The sequence below is a fragment of the Coregonus clupeaformis genome, chromosome 13 (assembly GCF_020615455.1).
Source record: "Coregonus clupeaformis isolate EN_2021a chromosome 13, ASM2061545v1, whole genome shotgun sequence".
In the NCBI taxonomy this organism is placed as follows: Eukaryota; Metazoa; Chordata; class Actinopteri; order Salmoniformes; family Salmonidae; genus Coregonus; species Coregonus clupeaformis.
This window is the reverse complement of record NC_059204.1, coordinates 42,839,357-42,864,576: the sequence shown is the minus strand read 5'-3', so window position 1 is coordinate 42,864,576 and position 25,220 is coordinate 42,839,357. Positions and strand designations below refer to the sequence as shown.

The following is a 25,220-nucleotide window of genomic DNA, read 5'->3' as shown; positions in this document are numbered from 1 at the left end:
TCTGTCTAAGAGCTATTGAAGATTGACCCCCCCCCCAAAAAAAAACTAAAAACGAAGACATTTCCAAAATAAAAAAGCTGTGGATTTTTGTCAATCCTCCCCTGATTCAGAATATATCATTATCATAGTCATGGCACACTTTGTGTAAGAGCTATTGAAGATTGAAATCCAAAATCGTATTATAAAAATTAAATAAAAAAGTGTGGATTCTTCTCCATCCACCCCTGATACAGAATATGCCATCTTCATAGTCATGGAATGCTTGGTTCAATAGCTATTAATGAGAGAATGGTATAGCCACCGAATATCCGATATAAAACTAATTTTACCTTGGTGGCCTATGGGACGTTTTGGAATAGAGGTACACACCTTTTCTTATCAGGGAGCAGGGAACATAATCACATCTGTGCTATTACCTGTCTATAAACTATTGGAGTTATAAACAGGTCCCAATACAGACCTGTATGATTAGGCATATTAACATTTTGCACCTGGAACTAATCACAACTATGTATTTCCCACCAAAACTAAATTGTGTGGTTTGATTAACCCTTCGTCTCCAAAAATGTGAAGATGACAGGCCTACGTAAATGTTTTGTAAGATAATGTTGCTGATTGTGAGTATTTTTACTATCATTAATAATCACACTGTGTGATTTCTGTTGCGCACAGGGTCTAGGCCTACTTTGTAATAGGTCTACCAAATGTTTTTCTTGCCGAGAGGCCTAATGCTACTGTTAGAACATGAGCTATTTTAGGCTCTGTCATGCAGTTGGTTGAATTCATTACAGGGTTGGGTTGCCTCTTCTCTGGACATTATCAGCGCAACAGACAAACTTTACCAGCTGCCTAGGAGCAAGAGGGCCTCAATGTATGAGAGAAGTTTGAGTAAAATATAGTCTACAATCTTTTTTAATTTTAATTTTAAGTCTTAGGCATAATTACCAGTGAATTATCATTACTTTACTTGTGGAGGAAAACGTAGGGTACATTTGAGACCATAATAAGTGAGAAGTCCATACAGTGCGTCAAAGGTTTGCCCCTGCGTGCGACACAGGAATAATGGACATCACAACCACTGCAGATGCAGCCACCGCCAAACCTGAACCCACTGCTATGGAGGAGTCAGAACCGCAAGAGGCGCAACAGCCCCGCACATCAGAGAAGATTGACTTGTCACTAGGTTGGACATTTCCTCATGATTCTTTGCAATATGCATGTTAACCAATCAAATGTTGTTCCATTAAACAAAGCATAGTCAAGGTCATGTCTTAATATATTACATAGTGCAACAAGAATTGCTTTATTATTAAATCTTATTGAACAATAACAATATTTTAATTTGACTCATAAGTAGGCATCTTGGTCTGATATGGCCCTACACCACAACCTACATAGCCTACACATCAACAAACTGATTTCTTATTCTCCTTTAGTCTTTATGTAATATGCCACTTTAAACTGTGGTGCTTTAATGGAGATGTAGGCCTGCTATTAAAACCCCATCCTGGTGAGATCTCAGGGGAGCTCATCCATTATTGTTATATTGTATTGAACATCGCAGACATAATGCCACTGTAATTTTGAACCACATTAGCTCCCCTTACACGTAATGGATTCAGCTTCTCAAATGACAAGAGAAGGTAAGTGATTTCAGCTTGGAGTGCATGCTTCAATTGTCAATGACTACCCTCATCCAAAACACAGCTTTACTTTCCTGTTCCCAGATGACATCATCAAACTGAACAAAAAGAAGAACAAGGCAAATAAGGCTGCCAACAAGGCCCGGGACCGACGTACCACAAACAAAAACACTGTCCTCAAGAAACTGGACAGGGCAGGACAACAGCAGACATTTCCTTTCAGACGAGGCCCTTATCAATTCCAGCAAGGTAGATCTACTGTATTGGTCACTCATCGCTTGCATATCCCTCCATATGAAGACATTCATCATTACCATATCATCACACTCTTTGAGAAAGGAGCTGATTATGCTATAATTCTTTTTTTAGGACCCTACAAATCGCGGTACATTCCTGGCTACTACCGGGTAAAACCATATCTCAGAAAGACTCCCTTTGGAACACATCACCTCAAAGGTGTGAGCCCTTTAAAAAGACCTCCTTTTAACACAAAGGTATGTGCACAGCAAATGACTGACAATTGTACTTTTCCAATATGTGAATATGATACAATGTAGTAAGTACACATACTGTTTAGTCCAAGTTATTGGTCAGATATGACAAAAGGTAATTAATTGTTTTATTACCATAAGGAAGGAGCACAGTTTGGAAAACATAAACCGTTGTTCAAGTGTGCGTTTTATCAACCATACAGAGGTCCTCCAGGAGCTTTGAGAAGGTACAGCATGCACAGCATTATATCACAGCACTTTTATAATGCATAAGATTCTCATAGACTCTGACATGGCTTTCCTTCTCTCTGAGTGCATGGGTTTTATGTATGCATGGGTTTTATGTGTGTATAATATATACATGATGTGAATGTATGTCCATTATATTATGTTTCTGTAAACACAAAATTTGTTCATCCGTTATGCAGTTAAGAAACATTCAAATTAGTAGCTTCAGGGTCAGAGGACTTGAGCTTTGGGAACCTACTCTAGTCTTATGTAAATGTATGTATGCCTAGACTACTGTTCTTCCAATATGTAAAATTATATTAGCAATTTACTGAGTTATGACATATGATTTTGATAGATAGGTTTATGTGTGTGGCGCAGTGGTCTAAGGCACTGCATCGCAGTGCTAGCTGTGCCACTAGAGATCCTGGTTCGAATCCAGGCTCTGTCGTAGCCGGCCGCGACCGGGAGACCCATGGGGCGGCGCACAATTGGCCCAGCGTCGTCCAGGGCAGGGGAGGGAATGGCCGGCAGGGATGTAGCTCAGTTGGTAGAGCATGGCTGTGGGTTCGATTCCCATGGGGGGCCAGTATGAAAAAAATAAAAAAAATAATGTATGCACTCACTAACTGTAAGTCGCTCTGGATAAGAGCGTCTGCTAAACGACTAAAATGTAATGTGTGAAACACATTGATTCCATTTGTTCGTAATTCCATGTACTTTTATTCTTAGGGATTTCGCTAGGGATATTGTTTGTCTTTTTCATTTGATTTGTACAGTCTCTTAATGGGTATGATTCTTGTGTCACCGTGTTACGCCTCCTCCCCAATTCAGAGGGCAGAAGAAGCCACCATTCCAGCCCAAACAGAGACAGGGCAGTGCAAAGCCATTTGTCCTAAACAGAGGGGTATTTTGTTATTTTCACATTTATAACACTTATACACAACCCATAGTAGGCCATGCAATGCTATTCAGAGGAATGAATGTATCACTGCACTTATAGTAAGAGCCATGCAAACAGAGGTCATGTTCAGCATGAGTAAAACAAGGCATATTACTGAGTACTGTTCAATGAATACTGTTTTTTTATGGTTTGCAATAGATGATCTTAGTACAGTGTCTAATAACTACTAATTAATCTGAACGAATACACAGCATGATAGGAAAATAAACCCTTACATGTACATTTTTCATCTTTCCCCTCCTTCTAGTTTCCTGCAGCAAATGGAAAAATTGATAAGTACCAAAAGGTTAGAAGGTGAGATAACATCACTGTGGTTGCTTGTGACAAATAAACAAAATTATATTGATAGTATTGCTCATCATTATATGCTCTAACATTACCTGATATAGCTGGAAAAAGGCGCCCTCCGGTGTTTCTACCTTGACGGTGTCACTTCCCAACTCCAAAGCCAACTCGGAGCAGGCGTGAGTTGCACATACAGTAGTACACACTGCAGCCCTGTTTTACTGAAAGGCTTTTGTGGGTTCTGTACAAAATAAAGGTTTTATTTCTAATTATGTGCATTCAGATAGGCTACAAAAGCTCATCCTTATCTGTCCTGTGTCTTTACCTGATCTCTCTCAGGGCCAAGGTAAAGCAGGCCACAGTGATGGACCGATCCAGTCCATCAGGGACAGGGGGTGGGACGTCCCCCCAGCCCAAAGGCATCCCTCTCAGATTTAACTTCAAGGCCACTATAAATCAGGTGATATGCCATTACCAGTGTTTAGAACGTTTCGATGTCTTTAGCATAGAGATCTTGTGAAATTCTGATTCTAATTCCTAATTCTATGGTCGTTCCACCAGCTACCTTCTCTTTATAAATAATTATGTCACCGTGACTGTTTCCTGGTTTTCAGACAGGAGTGACCCTCAATGACCGCTTCACTGGTATGAGAATCTGGGCAGGCCCAGGACAGGGTCCACAGAGAGGCAGTGGCAGGGGAAGAGGCAGAGGCCGGACTGTCATACTACAGTGATCATTGTTGAGGATCTGTGCTGTCTGTAACCTATATCAAAAGCATCTTATTAATCACCCTCTTAACCCTTCCAATATGCTCACGTTTTGAAGACACTTTATATTGATGTTTATTTTAGTATGTATGGCACACATTTTAATTACTTTTCTTGTTTTCTTGTTTACAAACTGTTTTGACCTCGGGAAAAGGCTAGACATTCAATTAATACAGAACTCAAAATCACAAGTGATAAAGAAGCGCTGAAGTGACAGGCTACACAGATTTATATACTCTTCAAATAGACAGTAGACACACATTTATTTTGGGAAATACCATGTGAGGTTAGGACAGTGACCTCAGCCTGTTACCCAAAGTATTTATAGCACTTTCCTATGGGGTTGGCATGTATATGGAGGCCATATTACATTATGTTTACAGCAGCGCCTCTGGAAATGTACTGATAAAATGTCAAACATTAATTTAAATGAGACTATTACAGTTGTATGAAGTCGTGAGCAACTTGTGTCCTTCGATTTGCTTGTTTACTTACTGTCATTCAGTTGCTCACATGAGTTGTAAATTAACTACGAAATATAGCTACTTATTTAAAAACGTAATATAATTAAATGTTTCATTTATTTGGTCATCAATACATTTTCTATACATGTAGCCTACTTGGACTTACAGATGTATTGAGTAAAGATCACATAGCCACATTTTTTGTTACAATAGATTTGATTAACTGAAATAGATTACATAGCTAAATCACATTGTATGTTTGTTATGATTTGATGATTTTATTATAGCCGACTGAAAGCGCCGACAAACTGAAGTGGAGGTGTGTGGGGGGGTCCACTAGATATCACAGCCACAAAGTAGCACAGGCTATATAGTAAAAAATGCATGAAAACACAAAATGTGCTTTTTGGTCTTATTTTAAGGTTAGCCATAAAGTTAGCAGTGTGGTTAGGGTTAAGGTTTAGATTAGATCAATTGTAGAAATGGGCGGAGTTTAGGACTTTGTGGCTGTGTTAACAAGTGACGACCATTTTATTGGTCAGAGTGAGAAGTGACATCACTTTTCCGCTATGTCCATTTTTGTCTATTCAAAATGGTGGAGCAATAACAAACGCATTGTACATTTCTACGGTAAGAAATGTGTAACATTTAGTGTCAATGATCCATACTTATTGCGATGTAGATCATTCAAAACAAGCATTTATTTTATTTAAAAAAAATCTTGCAGTAAATAAAAAATTATCGCCGTAGCAAAGCTTTGCGCCAGATCACACGACATGCATGCGAAATCTGGCCTAGCTAGCTAGCTAGCCACAGTGATTGTAGTGGAGGGAGGGAGGAGGTTGTCAGGGCTCGTATCAACGGAGTTAGCTAGCTAACTAGAGTAAGGGGCAAATGATAGCTGGCTAGATATTAATTAACAAGGGTTCGTATCTGGCGACAGAAATGTGCAGGTAAGTTACAGTCAACAAATATGATGACGTGTAGCTAGCCAGCTTTACAATGTTAGGCGGATGGCCACATCAAGCTCGCTACTGCTAACTAGACAACTAAGTTATTTACCTGGCTAGCTAACGTTACAGATCTTTGCTAACTATTTACTAAGATCCATGCATCTGCAGTTGTAATAAGTGTACATGAAGTTGCATACTGCGAGCTTTTGCAAATGGGTACCCACAGTTCCAGAAGAACTGTACCTCGCAACAACAAAAAATACAGGTGTGTGTGAGTGAGTCGGATGTATCTACATTTTCTCAACATGACACTGACAGTATTTCCGTTTATTTGCAGTATCAGCATGGCAGACAAAAATGTCAAGAAAGGGAAACCAGTAGGTGTTAAGAGAACATTGACCAAGAGAGAACAAGAAGATCTGAAGAAAAAGGTAAGAGATTTGACCCATTTATAGATATCTGCAACAAAGTGTAGGTCTATTCTTACAATTTTAAAACAATATCACATTTCCAGGAAGAAGAAAAAGCAGCTGAAGTTTTTGAAGAGTTCTTAGCATCTTTTGACAGTAACGACAAAAGTGGGGTGAAAACGTTTGTTCGTGGGGGGATCGTGAATGCAACTAAAGGTGAGCAGAAACATGCTGGCTAATCCAGCTCTGGTGGGGTCTATGTTGTGAACACTTATTTTAGTGCTACATGGTTACACTTTCTATTGAATTATTTTGCAGAAGAGGAAGCAGCAGAAGTCAAAAAGAGCAAGCTTTACCGACCGAACACCAAGTTTACTTCAGTGTCCCAGAATGTCTCACCAGCACACTCTTCTGAAATCAGAAGGCCTGTGAGTGTCCATGTGAATCTACTACTGTATACAAGATAATACTATACATTATTTTGTCCCCTTATGTTTGTCTGGTCCACAGATTGTTAAAAAGAAGACGGAGGAGAAGAAGAAGAGCAACCTTGAACTTTTTAAAGAGGAGCTAAAGCAGTATGTTTTTGATGTTGTTTCACTATTTATTTTACCAATTTGTTGTTTACATTTTTTGTATGAAATGACTCTGTTCTCATAGAATACAGGAGGAACGTGAAGAAAGGTACAAAAATAAGAAAAATGAGCCTGGAGGAGGATATGGAGACTTGGACATACCATTAACACGACGATCAAGTAAGTGCCAGATCTGTCCCATGCAGTGGAAAAATAATGGCCTTAGTCCAAATCAAAGATGAACCCTCAGTAGCTTTTACATGTTTAGCGGAATATACATGTCTTCTTTCAGTATTTGATGATGACCCAGCAACACCGAACACAACCAACCTGTATATTGGCTGCATTAACCCAAAGGTAAAGGAACTTTATCTGCTTATGATGTTTTGACAAAGGAGATAAAGATTCAGTCTATCTTGCTCTTCTTTTGTTTGGGATAAATTCAACTTACTTAAATGCTGACTGCATTCTTGTGAAACTGTGTTGAAATGATACTTTATATAATGTGACAGATGAATGAAGAAATGCTTTGCAAAGAGTTTGGCAAGTATGGTCCCCTGGCAAGCGTGAAGATCATGTGGCCCCGTAGTGATGAGGAACGTACCAGGGTCACAAACAGAGGCTTTGTGGCCTTTATGACCAGGAAAGATGCAGAGAGGGCCTTGGCTGCTCTAGACGGTGAGTCTGTGATAAGAGAATATTAAACATACTATACAGGAAACACTGCCAGATGATAAATGCCCTGTCAAGTGTTCCGTTGACTATGTCCTTGGCTCATGTAGGATCATTACTTCTTTTTCTGCAGGTAAAATGGTTATGGGTTTTGAAATGAAGCTGGGATGGGGGAAAGCTGTTCGCATCCCTCCCCAGCCTCTCTATACACCCATAGGGGTACTGAAAATCTCCACCCCCCCACCCCCCTCTGGCCTGCCCTTCAATGCTCAGCCCCGAGACCGCTTCCGCAATGACTTTACCAAGCCATGGGGCAGGTCCAAGGAGGAGTTTGACAAGGTAGGTTGGCTCCTTTTTGAACACTGTAGGGTGTATGCATGGTTCTTTTTCAAGGTTATATTTTTTTACTTTGTTTTACACTACAGTTAATTTGCCAATTTTAGGTGTGTTTGTAGTAGATATCCTATGCAGGGTGATATTTATCATAGGATCAATCAATTGGACATTGCTTAAAATTTGATCTAGAATTCAGAACTGCATTTAAATGCACAAACAAGACCATGTGACGGTCATATTCTGAAGTAGCAGTTCCGAGTTCCATTTCTCAGTTTAAATTCTAGTTGGTTTGTCCTGTGGTGCATGTATAGACATGTTATGAATCTATTCCTTAGACTAGTAGTGTCTTAGTTTTAGGATATGTCCTAAGGCAGGGGGTTTGACCCAGATGGAGTTATGAGGTATTGTTACAGAACCATATGCAATCAAAATGTTATTGTAAAATTAAGAGGGTGGGGGTATAGTATAGATCATTTACTTTAACAATAGTGTAGCCGTCTCTCGAATGTGGGACCTTTTTCCCTCATTCAAATAATGTATAGCTGTTACTGCTATCGTCGTTTTCTATGCTGTATGTATCCTGCAGTGTTTCATCTGTATATATACTCACTTTTTTTATATCTTCACTATTTGATTTGACTTCACGAACAGACTCTGTCCGAAGCCGTAGTCAAAGTGGTTATCCCAACAGAAAGGTACACACTCTCTATCCATTCTTACTACTACTGCTACTACGACTGACCAGCCGTTCTCACAGACAGAACACAGTGTTAGAGGACAGAGGCCCTGCCCTGGTGTACTGTTCCTGTGTACGTATGTGACCGACAGGAAGCCCCAGTCCTAAGTGCTACGTCTGTATGTACATGACTAATGGGAGAGGACAGCTGAGAACATAACACTGTTTTTGTGCTTTTCTCCCTACATGTGTCTCATAGTTTGTGTCCTGTTCTAACATTGGTCTGCATTAAGCCATCTTGTTGACAACATGGCCTATGTTCAAGGAATTGGTAACCCCTGCTGCTTAGGACTGGGGGCCCTGTATATGACTAGTAGGGGGGCCATGGGTCTCAGTTGAACATGGTTAAAGTGAATATTTGGCCTTGTAAGCAAAGCCCTCAGTTTATTAATTCATGTCATCCTCATTAGATTAGTAAATGACACCATTGTAATCCTCTGTCGGGAAAATAGATTGTTAGACTTAAGTGAGTGTTGGAGTCAGTGAGTTAGGCCTATATCCAACATACTGGTACTAACTTCAGTGGCAACCGTGGTTCTTCCTACCTGGGTTGGCTGAGACACTGCAGACCGATACAGCTAGAAGGCAGATGCATTTTAGATTAAAATCAGTAGTAGCTAATAGTAGTAAGTAATGTTGTCACTCATATATATATATATATATATAGTCCCACTTTTTCATTTATACACTTACTATTTTGGGGGAGAAGAAAAATATTCTACACACATGACACAAGGAAACACGGCATGGTCACCTTCTGCACACTAGGGACAGACAGTCTCCCCCACTCACTCGTGTGTGGGCAGACAACACACAACATATCCTCAACATTGCTGTGACAAATGATGGCAGAGGGACAATGTTATAGAAGAGAGACAGAGAGAGAGGTTAAGGGGCTTGTGCCAGTGTGCAGTGAGAGCTTTGACATGGCCACTGGTCTGGATGATGGGGGACAAGTCACCGCATCTGGTTTCTCATCCCCTCTCCTTTTACTCCACAGAAATCTGTTAGGCCTCATCCACAGGATGATAGAGTTTGTGGTGCGTGAGGGACCCATGTTTGAAGCCATCATTATGAGCAAAGAGAAGAACAACCCTGACTTCAGGTAAGGTGCCATTGCTGAGCGTTCCCTTTCCCTCTTGTCATATCAATTGTCATATGTATTTTTAAACTAATCTTTAAACTGTTTTTTGTTGTTGTTGATGATTTCAGGTTCCTGTTTGACAACAAAAGCCAAGAGCAGGTGTACTACCGCTGGAAACTCTACTCCATTCTCCAGGTAGGTCATGCTCTTAATCTGTCCTGGCTACACCCCTATGGCCATGAGTCCATCTCCCTACTCTACTCACTGCTGTGCCTCATCCGTGTCCCTCTCCCTCCATCCCCAGGGCGAGCCCCCCAGTGAGTGGAGAACGGCAGACTTCCGGATGTTCCGTGGGGGCTCCATCTGGAGGCCGCCCCTCCTGAACCCCTACCTCCATGGAGATGAGGAGGCGGGAGAGGAGGACGAGTCTCCCTCTCAGGAGGAGGAGCTTAAAAAGGGCCAGCTCAAGACCGAGTGAGTGTAGCTGTACCTACAGGGGCTGGGAGGGAGGTTCTGAGGCAGATTGAAAAGCATTCTCTGATGAATGTTACATGTTATGGGAAAACGGACTTTGGTGAAATTCAACCTTCTCCGGGCAACAAAACCTGTGTGTTTATTCCAGGCACAGAGAGAGACTGGAGACACTGCTCAGAGGGCTCACCCCTCGTAGGGAGGACGTTGGTGATGCTATGCTGTTCTGTCTGGAGAGAGCAGAAGCAGCGGAGGAGGTGGTGGGGTGCATCGCAGAGTCCCTCTCTCTCCTTCAGACACCCCTACAGAAAAAGGTTCCTTACCCACCTCCTGTACAGGGGTCTATCCTATGAGTCTCGCATGTGCATGATCAACCACATTCACATGACATGTTACTCACAATGGTCATGTCCATCTTTATTCCCACAGATTGCCAGACTGTACCTGGTATCTGACATCTTGTACAACTCCTGTGCCAAAGTTGCCAATGCATCTTATTATCGCAAATAGTAAGAAAAGTCTGTTTTAGATAAGTCTGTAATTATATAATACACACGCTCAGTGGTCATACTGTGTCCATCTAAGGTTTTTCACTGTTTCTTTGTTCCTTCAGTTTTGAAGCAAAATTGCCTCAGATATTTGGTGACATTAGTGATGCATATCGAAACATACAAGCAAGACTACAAGCTGAACAATTCAAGGTAATAAGTGTGGTTTAAAAAATGACAATGCTTTATTACCTTTTTCCTTGCTTGTGAGCTGTTGTTGCTTTGGCCAGAGCAAATACATTAACACTCACCTATATTTGTCTTCTCTCCTCAGCAAAAGATAATGGGCTGTTTCAGGGCCTGGGAAGACTGGGCCATATACCCAGAGCCCTACCTGATCCAGCTGCAGAATATCTTTCTGGGTCTGGTCAAGGCAGGAGAGGAGGTGATCGAGAGGGTAGAGGTGAGCTGGCTATCAGGACAGGACCCTTCCTGGACAAGATATGGAAAATAGTTTTGATCAATGCCTATTTGACTGATGCCTTAAATTCTCTGATAGTGTGTGTAAATATACAATGCAGCTAGAAGCAGAGCTGAATTTAGCGTAATTGGTTTATGTGGGCTGGGTATCTCACCTCAGATGGTGTCTCCAGACCTGGATGGAGCCCCATTGGACGGGGCACCGTTGGACGGGGCACCGTTAGACGGAGCTCCGCTGGACGATCTCGACGGCTCGCCCCTGGCCTGGGACCCTGCCTCCCTGGATGGGGTGCCTGTTGATGACATTGACGGAGTTCCCCTGGGCGCTCCCATGGATGACATCGACGGAATGCCTTGTAGGTCAATCTGGCCGAATTTCTATAAAAAAACCTTACAAGCTTTATAAGCTGTGGACTTGATGTAAGTTTGTGTTTTCCAGTGGATGACCTGGCACACTCCAGAGTGGCTCTGTCTAAATGGGAGAGGGTGGACGATGCTGAAGCTCTCCCACAAGGTACTGTACTGTCAGCACTGTAAACCCCACAATCACATCTCTACTCCTAACCCTCACACTGCCTCTTCCTCTTTCAGCTAACACTGAATCCAAATGGGACACTGTGGGAGAGCAATACTCTGGGAACAACTTGAATGTAAGGTAAGAACCTGGTGAAAGCCATCTTTAAAAGATGTTAACATTTTTGGGAAGGCTTTTTCAGAGTTACCATCATGTAGCCTGTCTTGCAGTCCTGCTGTAGACTCTCATCGTCTCTTCCCCTGCAGCGCTAACACTAAGGAAGGAGATGGGGAGTCAGAGGGTGACAGCAGCGATGATGACAGCCCATCTAAGTACGACAGTGCTGACTTCAAGAGCTCCCTCAGTAGTTTTGAGATGTCCGAGAGCAAGCGGAGCAGGCTGAGAGAGTTGGAGGCAAGCACACACTGTCTAGTGGCACCAACACAGTACCATACACAACCCACTGCAGTAGTAATTCATTCTGACCATACCAACCGACTAATATTGATAATAATACGTAGGTCTTCTCTATAGCGCTTTTCTAAAACCCAAATACGCTTGACTAATATTCTGTTCTTGAAGGCAGTTGATTTCCATTAATTGATGCAACAATTGGACCCACTGTTCTTAGTGTACGAATGTACGTGTAGTATCTCGTACTCACTCAATATTGTCTTTGCTGCAGGTGAAGGTGATGAAGTTCCAGGATGAGCTGGAGACTGGGAAGAGGTCCAGGAAGTCAAGGATGAACATGCAGAAACAGGTAGAGCACTACAGGAACAAGCTGCTACAAAAGGTGGGTATTTAGTGTACTTCAATTTCATACAAGCCCAGTAGTAAAGAAAATGGTCAAGGGACCATAAAGCTGCAGTTGTACATTTTACAAAATAACTCACCTGGCTGCAATTGATCCTCAGGAGTTTGATAAGGATGACCAGGAGAAGAAAGAGAGATCCACGCCAAAGTCAAAAGACAGATCAAAGAAAGAGGAGAGGAGAGACAAGACAGAGGAGAGGAGAGACAAGACAGAGGAGAGGAGAGACAAGACAGAGGAGAGGAGAGACAAGACAGAGGAGAGCAGTAAAGGACGGGGCAAGGAGAAGAGTAAAAGGAGTGAAGATCGGGACAGGAGCAGAGACAGGGGCCGTAGTAGAGACACAGAGGAGCGGACACAGAAATACAGAGGAAATTCTCCCTCAAAGTAAGGCCTGTTTTCTTCTATTTAATGTGTGTTCAGCATTCAGTGCCTTCGGAAAGTATTCAGACCCCTTGACTTTTTGCATATTTTGTTACGTTACAGCCTTATTCAAAAATTGATATATATTTTTTTTATCCTCCCAATCTGCACACAATACCCCACAATTACAAAGCGAAAACAGGTTTTTAGAAATGTTTGCAAATGTATAGAAAATGAAATAAGTATTCAGACCCTTTGCTATGAGACACGAAATTGAGCTAAGGTGCATCTTGTTTCCATTGATCATCCTTGAGATGTATCTACAACTTGATTGGAGTCCACCTTTGGTAAATTCAATTGATTGGACATGATTTGGAAAGGCACACACCTGTCTATATAAGGTCCCACAGTTGACAGTGCATGTCAGAGCAAAAACCAAGCCGTGAGGTCGAAGGAATTGTCCGTAGAGCGCTGAGACAGGATTGTGTCAAGGCACAGATCTGGGGAAGGGTACCAAAAAATGTCTGCAGCATTGAAGGTCCCCAAGAACACAGTGGCCTCCATCATGGAAGAAGTTTGGAACCACCAAGACTCTTCCTAGAGCTGGCCGCCCGGCCAAACTGAGCAGTCGGGTGAGAAGGGCCTTGGTCAGGGAGGTGACCAAGAACCCAATGGTCACTCTGACAGTGCTCTAGAGTTCCTCTGTGGAGATGGGAGAACCTTCCAGAAGGACAACCATCTCTGCAGCACTCCACCAATCAGGCCTTTATGGTAGTGGCCAGATGGAAGGCACTCCTCAGTAAAAGGCACATGACAGCCTGCTTGGAGTTTGCCAAAAGGCACCTAAAGACTCGCAGACCATGAGAAACTAGATTATCTGGTCTGATGAAACCAAGAGTGAACTCTTTGGCCTGAATGCCAAGCATCACGTCTGGAGGAAACCTGCCACCATCCCTACGGTGAAGCATTGTGGTGGCACAATCATGCTGTGGGGGTGTTTTTCAGCGGCAGGGACTGGGAGACTAGTCAGGATCGAGGCAAAGATGAACGGAGCAAAGTACAGAGAGATCCTTGATGAAAACCTGCTCCAGAGCGCTGAGGACCTCAGACTGGGGCAAAGGTTCACCTTCCAACAGGACAACGCCCCTCAGCACACAGCCAAGACAACGCAGGAGTGGCTTCGGGACAAGTCTCTGAATGTCCTTGAGTGGCCCAGCCAGAGCCCAGACTTGAACCCGATCTAACATCTCTGGAGAGACCTGAAAATAGCTGTGCAACCTGACAGTTTGAGAGGATCTGCAGAGAAGAATGGGAGAAACTCCCGAAATACAGGTTTGCCAATCTTGTAGCATCATACCCAAGAAGACCCAAGGCTGTAATAGCTGCCAAAGGTGCTTCAACAAAGTACTGAGTAAAGGGTCTAAATACTTATGTAAATGTGATATAATTTTTATAAATTAGCAAATATTTATAAAAACCTGTTTTTGCTTTGTCATTATGGTGTATTGTGTGTAGATTGAGGGGGGGAACAATAATAAATTTTAGAATAAGGCTGTAACCTAACAATGTGGAAAACGTCAAGGGGTCTGAAAACTTTCCGAAGGCACGGTATATGTGCTGACTGACTCTTATCCCCTACCTGTCCAACAGAACAAAGTCAAAGTCTCCCAAGAAGTCCAAGCGGTCCCGGTCGCCCTCGCCAGCCAGGAAGACGTGGAGGAGGTCTAGCTCCCGGTCGCCACACCGCTCCCACAAAAAGACAAAGAAGAGCAAACACTGATCCTGAGGCCTGGACCCCATGCCTCTCCCCCTGAAGTGGCAAGGCGGCTCCCATGGACTGCCCTGCTCCGCCAGTGCGTACCATGACAGAGCACCACTACGCGCTTCTTTCCCCACAATGCCTCTGAACTGTCTCTGCAGACCAACTGACAGCTGTTTGTTCCCCTCCGTACCAATGTCAAGATTTGGCAAATTTTTGTAAGATGACGTTTGAACATTAATTTGTACAGTTCTTTGTTTTGCTATTTGTTTTTAAACCCCATTCAGATTGCGACTAGTCCCTGAGACGTCACAATAAATCACTATTGGCAATGTGTCTATTGTCCAGGCTGGGGAATGAATTAGTGGAGGGCACCATTATTGAATGACCACATTTGTCTCCTGTCCAGTCATTCAGCGTTTCTAAACCGTATTGAAAGGTTGCCTCAATATAAAGGTAATCTCATCTTGATTGGAAAAATTAGCTCACATTATAAATGAGAAAACCATTACTTTATTAAGTGAATCATAAACAATGTAAAAAAAAAAATCTGTGGTTCCATTTTATTTTTCAATACACACTGACAGACAAATGAAGATTTGCAACTGAAATGATTATTTAGTAAAATTTAAGACAGTCATTCCTGGCAGGGAGGATCGTGGGGAACTAGAAAAGCAGTAAAGTTAAGAGTAAGACAGTGTACCCCTTACACTCTGACAAATAGCTTACATTACAGTGTATTTTAACCATCCATCCCTCAGTTACCAGATCCAGTTTCTGGTCCTGATATACAGTCCGACCCTGTCTCACAAACCTGCTTTACTTCAAAACACAGTGCACACTTGTTCTTTGTTAAAAAAGAAAAACAAAATGTGACAGGACATCAGTGAGCTGCTTCCTCCATTTACAGTTCACTTCCTCCACCTTCCCATCATCCTCTACTTTAGGGTCCCTGTTCTCCGGAGGATGACTCCTCCCTCCCGGAGCACTCACCAGTAGGCGATTGGCCGGTTTTAGAAGCGTTGGTAGGGCAGCGGTTTGCTCTGCTTCCATTGTAGGACTGTACATTGGCGGACAGATCAGTAAGGGTTCAGGTTGAAGCCTTTCAGGCTGAATTGCTCAGTACTTTTTTACATTGATGAAAACCTTAATGGCGCCGGTGAAGTCAGCAGAGAGCAGAACCTCTGTATGATCAGTCTTCAGAGCCCCTGTGGACGAGAAATACCCTGTTTAGCATTGAAACTATACAAAGTGTTTTTCTATCCACTCAACTCATCATACCATCCATTTATCACTCTTAAAGATGGAATCCGCATTAGTGGGAAACACCGCCACGGCTGCCCCAGCACTTTGTTATTGTTTTGTGGACAAAACGGAGGTGAGGAGAGTCGGGCGGCGTGAGAAAAACATTTGCAGTACATATTCTGTTCTATCACTCGCGCAATGATGTCCGAGTGTTTGTTGTTTGTAGTAACTTCTTTGTTGTAATATCCCAAACAGACGTGGCAGTTTGACCATTAAGGATTCCAACTTTAATGAGTCGCTGCTCTGAATAGTCTCTCAGCATACATAAACAGGTATATAAATCAGCATACTGTACCTGAGGGAATGGTCTCCGAGTCAGTAGAGTCCAAGCTCTTACACTCTGCATCGGCCCCAGCCCCCGCTTTCTCTGCCCCCGCCTCCTGGGGGACGATCAGGTTAGGATGTGGCGCAAAAATGGCAGATGTCACTACTGCATTGTGGGCTGAAAGACAACAGAGACTGGACTTAGTGGAGTGACACTACAATCAAACTGACAGTGTTTCATATCACCAACCGTAAAGAGCTGAGCACCACTACAGTATCTAGGTACCTTTAATTCCCTCCCAGAAGTCATTGCGGTCTCGTCGTACAGAGGTGAACTTGCTCAGGTCGTGATAGGTGCTCCAGATGTACACATACTTATCCTCTGAGCCACTCACAATGAATGAGTAATCATGGCTGGAAAATAAGGAAAGTGACAGTTTGTTCACCGACAACATACAAGAACATGCCAGACTGAGAAGGAGCCGTTCTCACCTGAAGCTGGCTTTGATCTGACTACTGCTGTTGACGTAACCCTTGTACTTCATGGACAGAGACAGGTCCCTCAGGTCATACAGGCGGATCCTGGAGTCATTGGAGGTTACCAGAATCTACCAACATAATAAAAAGACTTAGCTGTCACTAGTATGTCATCGCCAGAGAGGCATGTCTGTAGAAAGGGCATCAGGAGCGTGGCTATACCTTGTTCTCTCCAGGCAGAGGCTCGATACCTGTGATTTTCCGTCCTACTCGATTCCTGCCTCTGGTCGACCGTACGTGGATTTGGGTGTGGTATTTAAGGCGCTGAAATAAGAACAGACATTCAAAAAATGGTGAACCCTCTATAATGTTCCTCATTTTCATAATTATGTTCTGCCATTGTAATACTCAAAGAAGAATCAAACATAGGCTGAAATAATGATTCTTCACTAGCCCTTCAAACTTGAGGATCAGTACGTCTCCCTCCACTGTACCTCGGTGTCGTAGAAGATGCAGCGGCCATCATAGGTGCCGATGACAGCGTACTTCCCGTTCTGGCAGAAGTTGGCAGCAGTGATGAGGCGTGTTTGTCCATCCACCTCGTTCCACAGGGCCACCTTCTTGTCTGGGATGTTCCACAGACGCAGCTTCCCATCCAGAGAGCCACTCAGGAAGTACCTGTCATCCTAGGAGAAATAACAGATGATCAGTCTGGTGAACAGAGCCAGAACTCAAACGTAGCCAACTCACTCTGCACTTAAAAAAGGTCCATACTTCAACCTAAACATGCACCGACAAAAGGCACACAAGCTCATAGAGGCCCACTTACTCTAGGATGGAATGCGATGGCTGTGACAAAGTCAATATGCTGAAAGCAGCATAGACACTCTCTCCTAGATATGTGCCACAGTCTGACCGTCTTATCCATTGACGAGGAAAGCAGGAAGTAGTTCTGGAATCAAAGAACACAGGGAATACTAGGACACAGTGTACCGGCATTTGGGAGTGTTGTTTGAAAAGGGGGAAGAGGAAAGGCCTGTGGAGTCTCACCTTTGACCAGGACAAGTCCAGCAGGTCAGCCGTATGACCCTTGTACTTGCAGAAGGGGACTTGGCGGAAGGGGAGATTCTTGTCCTCTGAATCGGGGTCTTCAGGAACACTGCTCATCTGGGAACAAAAGAGGAACTCTTGTCTGTCAGGCTGGGGCTGAGGTCTCAACAGTAACACTGGTATAGTTACCCTAAGCAACCCTGACCATAACGTTACTTTCTTCATGTTTTACAGCTGACCCTCAACTCTAACCATGACTGGTTATGTCACTGATGGGTCCTAACCTTACTCACCCCACCGTCCGTGTCTGATTTGGAGGAACACAGGCTTTCCTGAGAGGGAGAGGGCGACACACGACCTGGTTGAGAGAGAACATAAGGAAGAACCATGAGAAACACATCAAACAACCATTACATTTACCAAAGGTGTGGCAGACAAACTATTTTGCTCAGAGACAACATTAGAGCTCAGCCCTTCTTTAGGGGTCATGATCTACCCACCTTCAGTGTTGTACTTTATCCTCATGTTGTTGAAGTAGTCAAAGGCATTTTTCAGAACCCAGATTCGCACCACGTTGTCCTGGCCTGCTGTCGCCAACAACCTCCCACAGTGAGAGAACTTCATGGTCCACACTGCACCCTGAGGACCAGACAACAGAACAAGGGTTGAGCAAATATGCATGAATATACAGTGGGGGAAAAAAGTATTTAGTCAGCCACCAATTGTGCAAGTTCTCCCACTTAAAAATATGGGAGAGGCCTGTAATTTTCATCATAGGTACACGTCAACTATGACAGACAAATTGAGGAAAAAAATTCCAGAAAATCACATTGTATGATTTTTAATGAATTTATTTGCAAATTATGGTGGAAAATAAGTATTTGGTCACCTACAAAGAAGCAAGATTTCTGGCTCTCACAGACCTGTAACTTCTTCTTTAAGAGCCTCCTCTGTCCTCCACTCGTTACCTGTATTAACGGCACCTGTTTGAACTTGTTATCAGTATAAAAGACACCTGTCCACAACCTCAAACAGTCACACTCCAAACTCCACTATGGCCAAGACCAAAGAGCTGTCAAAGGACACCAGAAACAAAATTGTAGACCTGCACCAGGCTGGGAAGACTGAATCTGCAATAGGTAAGCAGCTTGGTTTGAAGAAATCAACTGTGCGAGCAATTATTAGGAAATGGAAGACATACAAGACCACTGATAATCTCCCTCGATCTGGGGCTCCACGCAAGATCTCACCCAGTGGGGTCAAAATGATCACAAGAACGGTGAGCAAAAATCCCAGAACCACACAGGGGGACCTAGTGAATGACCTGCAGAGAGCTGGGACCAAAGTAACAAAGCCTACCATCAGTAACACACTACGCCGCCAGGGACTCAAATCCTGCAGTGCAAGACGTGTCCCCCTGCTTAAGCCAGTACATGTCCAGGCCCGTCTGAAGTTTGCTAGAGTGCATTTGGATGATCCAGAAGAGGATTGGGAGAATGTCATATGGTCAGATGAAACCAAAATTGTAAAAACTCAACTCGTCGTGTTTGGAGGACAAAGAATGCTGAGTTGCATCCAAAGAACACCATACCTACTGTGAAGCATGGGGGTGGAAACATCATGCTTTGGGGCTGTTTTTCTGCAAAGGGACCAGGACGACTGATCCGTGTAAAGGAAAGAATGAATGGGGCCATGTATCGTGAGACTTTGAGTGAAAACCTCCTTCCATCAGCAAGGGCATTGAAGATGAAACGTGGCTGGGTCTTTCAGCATGACAATGATCCCAAACACACCGCCCGGGCAACGAAGGAGTGGCTTCGTTAGAAGCATTTCAAGGTCCTGGAGTGGCCTAGCCAGTCTCCAGATCTCAACCCCATAGAAAATCTTTGGAGGGAGTTGAAAGTCCGTGTTGCCCAGCGACAGCCCCAAAACATCACTGCTCTAGAGGAGATCTGCATGGAGGAATGGGCCAAAATACCAGCAACAGTGTGTGAAAACCTTGTGAAGACTTACAGAAAACATTTGACCTGTGTCATTGCCAACAAAGGGTATATAACAAAGTATTGAGAAACTTTTGTTATTGACCAAATACTTTTTTTCCACTATAATTTGCAAATAAATTCATAAAAAATCCTACAATGTGATTTTCTGGATTTTTTTCTTCTCAATTTGTCTGTCATAGTTGACGTGTACCTATGATGAAAATTACAGGCCTCTCATCTTTTTAAGTGGGAGAACTTGCACAATTGGTGGCTGACTAAATACTTTTTTCCCCCACTGTATATTCACGTTTACATCTGCATTCACGGTTACATACTGTATGCTTCAGTCATGGAAGTGGTCTGTTGTTCAATGGAAAGAAAGCACTGATAGATTAACATACACTCAAAAGACACACACAATCTTACCATGTGCTCTCCACTCAGGTCCTGGACCACCTTGATCTGATCAAAGTCGAAAGGGCCCTTGAAGCTGTGGGCTGCCTTGAACTTGACAGGCCGGGTGTAGGGCATCCCCTCATCATCACTGGACGACGGGTCATCCTGGTCGTTGTGAAACACTGAGACACAACCACACAGTGAGACAGCACCCAGCAGAGTGACTAAACAGCAGCAGTAAGATGTGTGGATATGGGATTGGGGAGGGCTGTGTGGGTTGGCATACCTTCATCACGGACACTCTTCACCTTGTTGACGGCCTTCTCACCATATTCTTCAGCCAGATGCTTGGCCCTCTTCACAGACTTGCCCAGGAACTTCTTCAGCCGAGTGCTGGGATAGAAGACAGAGGACACATAAAACACCATGAGACCGTCCCAGACTGTCAGAGCAGAGGAAACACTGTAACCACAGCATGAGGCAGGGCACCATGCCATTTCTTACGTTTTCTGTTTCAGCTTCCCTCCATCTGTGTCGCTCAAGGGAGCCTGGGCCTTGTCATCATCATCTGACTGTGCTGCATCATTCCTGACAGGAAAAAAAAAAACAGACAGACATCTTCCTCAAGATTTGTATTAGGATTTTTTTTCAATGTATGCGAGTGCTACCCAATATACTTACCAAAGCAATCTGTTAGCACAGGGGAGTGAATATATAGCTGTACGTTTTTCAACCATAGCCCAAGGATTGGTGTGAGCCCCTGATATATTAGAGTACTAGTCTGAGTGATGGGAGAGCAGTTCTTACGTGATGTACTCCTTGGTCCTCCTCATGATGTGTAATGTGAGTGGGTTGATCCCTGTGGGAAGCTTCTCCTCTGCCTGGATCAGAGGGATCTCCTCACCAGTGTCCAGATTCTTAATCATCACACTCGCCAGGATCTCCTATTACAGAGATAGCCCAGCCACTCAATGAATTAGAAACAAACACTCAAAAGGTATGTGTAGAGAGTACAAAACCTGTACAAAGGGGCTCAAGGCTGGATGAATGAAAGAGCAAGACAAGGAAACGTACCTCATCAGTCAGCTCTCTGCCAGAGTTGGATCGTGGACGCTGAGGACCTAAAGTGTCACCAATGGGACTGGATGCCTGCTCATCCTCATTCTCCTGTGGGAACACACCAATATACACACACACACACTTACTACACTGGTGTTAATTCTAAGACAAAGGGGTATTCCGAATTGCAAGGGTCAAAGTCCTGTTGAAAGAGGAGAACAAAGAACAAAAAGTAAATCCACACACTGGTATGCTGCGGCCAAAGTGTTTAATCAGAAGAGGACAACATTTGAACTCCAAACTGGGTCTTCGTCAGGACAAAGTTTTCACCAAGTGCAGAAGAATATATACATTGGCTTCCTGGGCAGCAATAAGTGGACCTGTGCACTGCGCCAATGGAAAGCATGGCAAACAAATACCCACTGACCTGTGCTGTGACCACCTTGTCCCCACTGGTGGCGCTGGCCAGGTCCAGAGAGTGCTGCAGATCCTTGGTGATGCTCCTTACTGTGCTGCTGGGAGACACCAGGCCACATGGCTCCTCCAGCTCCGTTGCACACACTTGCCAATCACACAGCAGAGACAGAGGGTTAAAGGTCAACACAGTCACCTTGTCTCCATGGTTACACAACTAAATTATCATGAGTAGGTGTGGGGGTAGAAGTGAACAGCTATGAGAACAGTTATGAGAGGTCAATGTGTTCAGCTCAATGTATTAAATCCCTGCAGGAACATATTTAATTGACATGACTTTCAGCATTTTATCTTGACCTTGAGTGTGTGGGTAAACAAGCAAAGTGTTATTTACCTTCCAGTCCTGTGGGCCTCATACACTCCTGGGACTTCTTGCTGAGGGGTAAAGCAGGCCGGGATGGGGGTGGCGGCCGTGGAGGAGGAGCTCCGCTGGGAGGGGGTGGGCGTGAGGGTGGAGGCTTCTTGGTGCTGGCCACAATGTCAGGCTCTACAGTGAACTGCCGTGGGGGTTTAGTAGGCCCTGGGTCGGAGGAGTCAGCCGGCTTGTCTGTAAGGGGAACCTGGTCTAGGATGTCTGCTGGTCTCTGCTCCCTGTCCATGTCTGCAGACACCCGGGGAAGGTCAGGGAGGTCCTGCGGGAGGTCTGGTTGACTCTGCCCCTGCCCTAGGGCGCTGGTGATGTCTGGGGGCTGGACGTGCTCGTGTGACCCAGCCAACAGGCTGGGGATGTCTGGGAGAGCCATGGAACACACTCCCTGCTGTTCCTGTGGCTGCTCTGATCTCTCAACCACAGGCTGAGGTTCCATAGCGGGACGCTCTGGTTCTACAGGGGCCACAGTCTCGTTCTTCACCTCTGACTCTGCCCTTGTATCAACATTCCTCTCCCCCATCAGCTGAGCCTCCTCCACCGCACTTCCCTTCTGGCTCTCCTCAATGATGCTGTCGATGATCTAGGAGGGATAAGACATCACAGATGAAAACATATAATCATCAAAAAGGATAATATACTCATAACAGGATGTTTCTCTAATGAGGATTGTGTGGTCCTATGAGTGTATTCTCTCTGATAAAAGTGTTGGGGTCTTTCCCCACACTTAAGGTGAGAGAGGGACATGGAGAAGGATTACAGATACACATTGAGGGACTGTGTGTATGTGTTGATGACCTACACCACTTAGTGGCGTGCCACACATCCAAACATTTACTGCAGAAACAACGTAGCACCTGTTGACACCATGGGTGACAGACTAGCAGCATTTACATAGAGCCCAAGACACAGCAACCATCAAAACACATTTACAGACATGAACAACACATACTCAGGGGATCAGTAACTATTAAAAATCCTAGGGAATAAAATCCAACTTATCTTTTTTCATAATGTCATATTCACAATGCCCTATCTGAGTAGGGATTAATGAGCATTAGCCTAGATTTGAAGATAAGGAGGGGGAGTACCTGGATGGAGTCATCTTGGCGTGCCTCAGGGTGGGCCAGCCCAACAGCCACATCCACTGTTGGGCTCTCTACCACCCCCTGCAGGAACACAAAACAAAATTTACAAGGACAGTGACAGGGAGAAACACTACTTTTATAAACTAGCACCTCCTACAGTGCATCTACACACTTAAAAATTCTGGGATGTGCTTATGATTTTTTTTTTATTTTACTAGTAAATGGGATGACAATGTCCTGAATAGAGTCTGTAAAACACTGCAAACATTACATCGGCACCTCAGGACATGCAGTAGCAAACTGCTTATTGCAAACAACCCCGGGTAAAGATGTGTTTTGGGTTTAACTTTAACCCCAATAGAGCTCTTAAAGGCGCTCCTCTAGCTCATGTGAAAGTAGTTACCCAGAGTCTCCAGCAGCTATGCCCTTTAAGTAATGATTAAACTAAAACCAACACTCTGGCTTACAGTCTTTGATATCTCATAAGTTAAACTTCCCTCTCTAGTCTTTAAAATATGCCATTTAGCAGACGCTTTTTTAAAAGAGATGGTTCTTAGATTATTATTGTTTTTTACTGTCAAATGCTAGTAAGAAGAATAGATACCTGAGGTGTGGGAAGGACAAACTTTGCAGGTGTCCTAAGTAATAAAAAGACAAGTGTAAGTGTTAGTCACAAGACTAGTCCTGATATGGTTCATCAAATGACCTTTACTAGGGCTTAGGCTACATTTCAGACACATATGGTCTTAACACCTAAAACAGATGAGAGATTTGAAAGAAATCATGCTTGTTTTAACATTATTACAATAAACAAAAAAACAGGACAACCGTAAAGACAATTTATTCTTAACATGTAGGATATGTAGTTCTCCTGTTAGTTTAAGTTTGAGCAAATTAGTTCAAATAAACCTTTCAACAAGCAACAGTTGAAGCCAAAATCACTGTAGCTATGTTATCTCCAATCACTCTACTATAATTATATAAAGGAAAGTGTGTGTGTGTGAGAGTGTCTCAAAGAGACATGTCAATCACACTTCTCTCGCTCCCTTACACTTGACCCCTTATATGGTCATGGCGAAAACAAAATTATCCTTTGCAATTGATGTCCCCACAACCTTTTGCCTCATTAAAAAGATGGAGTAGAATAAGGCAAGTCAAAATCATCCACAGACAGGTGGCATCGTTGTTGTTGTTATGATTATTATTGCAAATAATTATAGCTAATGTTTTCGTTCCTTTATTAGAGAAGAGACACTGAATGTATGAGCAAAATAATTCTTACTTGCGAACATCTGGTTGAACTCATTTCAATGACCAGCATCATCATAGCTGAGAACGTTTTTCAACACCAATAGCACAGTATATACACATGATATCGCTTTATTTTAGCAATAGCTGTAAGTAGAAAGGTTACTTACACTTTAGGAGATGGAGTAAAACTGACGTCTTCAGCAGCATCGTAGAATTCCTCTGTGTCACTATCTGACGCCATTTAGCTAGCTAACGTGAACTTGCTTGCTACCTAGCTAGTTTAGATGCATACAACGCCAGTGTCTCTCCAACAAGGGAAATATTGAGATGTGGTCGGTTTGAAGTGATGAAGACATACAATTCGTACAGGAAATAAAAAAGGGTACTCTACTGAAAACTAGGATACACCCAGATGTTGCTAGCTAGCTACTAGCTAATGTGCCTAGTGGGAGAGGCCACTCACCTGTGTGTACTAGATACTGCCGGTACTGGCCGCTATTGCTAACGTAGCCAGCTAGCTAACGAAGAAGGTGGCCCAGTCTTTAGCTAGCTACCAAGTTTCTTGAATCAATTCATAAATAAATACTCTGAACTAAAGTTCAACGCTAAAACGACTGCCCATTCCCGCGGTCTTCCTCGAAAAAGGACTGCAGCCGCACCAAATTTAGGGTAGCTTCATAAACAAGAAGGAAGAAGAACACCCCAAAAGATTAAAAACGCACATACGGAAATCTCGCGAGAACTTATCTGACAGCTACCAAGCCCCCTCTTTCTCTTCTTCTTCTTCTTCTTCTTCTTCTTCTTCTTCTTCTTCTTCTTCTTCTTCTTCTTCTTCTTCTTCTTCTTCTTCTTCTTCTTCTTCTTCTTCTTCAGTGGGGTTTATCGGCGGTTGGCATCCAACGTTATGGTGCATTACCGCCACCTACCGTACTGGAGTGTGGGCCAGTGACGGGGATAAACTAAATCCTACCTGCCAACCCAGTTTCTCTTAAAAAAGACAACAAAATAT

General features: G+C 43.5%; 3 protein-coding genes across 6 annotated transcripts; 2 read left to right on the top strand and 1 right to left on the bottom strand.

The window, feature by feature from the left end:
- Nucleotides 1-791: 791 nt before the first annotated feature.
- On the top strand, nucleotides 792-4,962 carry LOC121579520 (UAP56-interacting factor-like). The gene is made up of 9 exons (XM_041894168.2): nucleotides 792-1,183; nucleotides 1,728-1,892; nucleotides 2,013-2,137; nucleotides 2,276-2,361; nucleotides 3,197-3,269; nucleotides 3,574-3,620; nucleotides 3,716-3,790; nucleotides 3,951-4,071; nucleotides 4,226-4,962. Exons 1-9 carry the CDS (start codon nucleotides 1,063-1,065, stop codon nucleotides 4,343-4,345), a joined length of 933 nt encoding a protein of 310 aa, XP_041750102.1. The 5' UTR covers nucleotides 792-1,062; the 3' UTR covers nucleotides 4,346-4,962.
- An 88-nt stretch (nucleotides 4,963-5,050) lies between these two features.
- Nucleotides 5,051-14,834, top strand: LOC121579518 (U2 snRNP-associated SURP motif-containing protein). 3 transcript variants are annotated; one of them, XM_041894163.2, is made up of 24 exons: nucleotides 5,051-5,473; nucleotides 6,134-6,227; nucleotides 6,311-6,422; nucleotides 6,525-6,634; nucleotides 6,717-6,784; nucleotides 6,867-6,961; nucleotides 7,074-7,138; nucleotides 7,294-7,459; nucleotides 7,587-7,792; nucleotides 8,441-8,484; nucleotides 9,526-9,630; nucleotides 9,738-9,804; nucleotides 9,914-10,083; nucleotides 10,232-10,394; nucleotides 10,510-10,589; nucleotides 10,694-10,781; nucleotides 10,903-11,031; nucleotides 11,209-11,404; nucleotides 11,488-11,562; nucleotides 11,640-11,703; nucleotides 11,829-11,976; nucleotides 12,248-12,358; nucleotides 12,480-12,763; nucleotides 14,390-14,834. In XM_041894163.2, the coding sequence occupies exons 2-24, from the start codon at nucleotides 6,141-6,143 to the stop codon at nucleotides 14,517-14,519; spliced, it is 2,763 nt and encodes a 920-aa protein (XP_041750097.2). In that variant the 5' UTR covers nucleotides 5,051-5,473; nucleotides 6,134-6,140; the 3' UTR covers nucleotides 14,520-14,834. The 3 variants fall into 3 exon arrangements, with proteins under 3 accessions (XP_041750097.2, XP_041750096.2, XP_041750098.2); XM_041894162.2 differs by lacking the exon at nucleotides 5,051-5,473 and having other exon boundaries at nucleotides 5,489-6,227; XM_041894164.2 differs by lacking the exons at nucleotides 5,051-5,473; nucleotides 6,134-6,227; nucleotides 6,717-6,784 and having other exon boundaries at nucleotides 6,318-6,422.
- A 207-nt stretch (nucleotides 14,835-15,041) lies between these two features.
- On the bottom strand, nucleotides 15,042-24,979 carry LOC121579519 (WD repeat-containing protein 44). Of its 2 annotated transcripts, none has more exons than XM_041894166.2 (20): nucleotides 24,379-24,979; nucleotides 23,565-23,598; nucleotides 22,964-23,041; nucleotides 21,840-22,455; nucleotides 21,459-21,592; nucleotides 21,047-21,139; nucleotides 20,780-20,916; nucleotides 20,477-20,560; nucleotides 20,259-20,365; nucleotides 20,003-20,154; nucleotides 18,095-18,233; nucleotides 17,879-17,952; nucleotides 17,595-17,711; nucleotides 17,374-17,496; nucleotides 17,039-17,230; nucleotides 16,767-16,868; nucleotides 16,560-16,675; nucleotides 16,354-16,481; nucleotides 16,099-16,245; nucleotides 15,042-15,706 (listed from the first exon to the last, which is right to left on the bottom strand). In XM_041894166.2, exons 1-20 carry the CDS (start codon nucleotides 24,450-24,452, stop codon nucleotides 15,618-15,620), a joined length of 2,736 nt encoding a protein of 911 aa, XP_041750100.1. In that variant the 5' UTR covers nucleotides 24,453-24,979; the 3' UTR covers nucleotides 15,042-15,617. The 2 variants fall into 2 exon arrangements, with proteins under 2 accessions (XP_041750100.1, XP_041750101.1); XM_041894167.2 differs by having other exon boundaries at nucleotides 17,888-17,952.
- Nucleotides 24,980-25,220: the final 241 nt, after the last annotated feature.

What these genes read in the sequence shown, in the direction of transcription:
- LOC121579520 (XM_041894168.2), top strand. Translation starts at nt 1,063, where the DNA reads ATGGACATCACAACCACTGCAGATGCAGCCACCGCCAAACCTGAACCC. An exon ending in GAAGATTGACTTGTCACTAG is followed by an intron (nt 1,184 to 1,727) that starts GTTGGACATTTC and finishes TCCTGTTCCCAG; the next exon opens with ATGACATCATCAAACTGAAC. An exon ending in CATTTGTCCTAAACAGAGGG is followed by an intron (nt 3,270 to 3,573) that starts GTATTTTGTTAT and finishes CCCTCCTTCTAG; the next exon opens with TTTCCTGCAGCAAATGGAAA.
- LOC121579518 (XM_041894162.2), top strand. Translation starts at nt 6,081, where the DNA reads ATGTATCTACATTTTCTCAACATGACACTGACAGTATTTCCGTTTATT. An exon ending in AGGTGATCGAGAGGGTAGAG is followed by an intron (nt 11,032 to 11,208) that starts GTGAGCTGGCTA and finishes ATCTCACCTCAG; the next exon opens with ATGGTGTCTCCAGACCTGGA. An exon ending in TGCTGAAGCTCTCCCACAAG is followed by an intron (nt 11,563 to 11,639) that starts GTACTGTACTGT and finishes TTCCTCTTTCAG; the next exon opens with CTAACACTGAATCCAAATGG.
- LOC121579519 (XM_041894166.2), bottom strand. Translation starts at nt 24,452, where the DNA reads ATGGCGTCAGATAGTGACACAGAGGAATTCTACGATGCTGCTGAAGAC. An exon ending in CTCTGCCTGGAGAGAACAAG is followed by an intron (nt 16,676 to 16,766) that starts GTATAGCCACGC and finishes TTATGTTGGTAG; the next exon opens with ATTCTGGTAACCTCCAATGA. An exon ending in CTTCTGGGAGGGAATTAAAG is followed by an intron (nt 16,246 to 16,353) that starts GTACCTAGATAC and finishes GTTGTCTTTCAG; the next exon opens with CCCACAATGCAGTAGTGACA.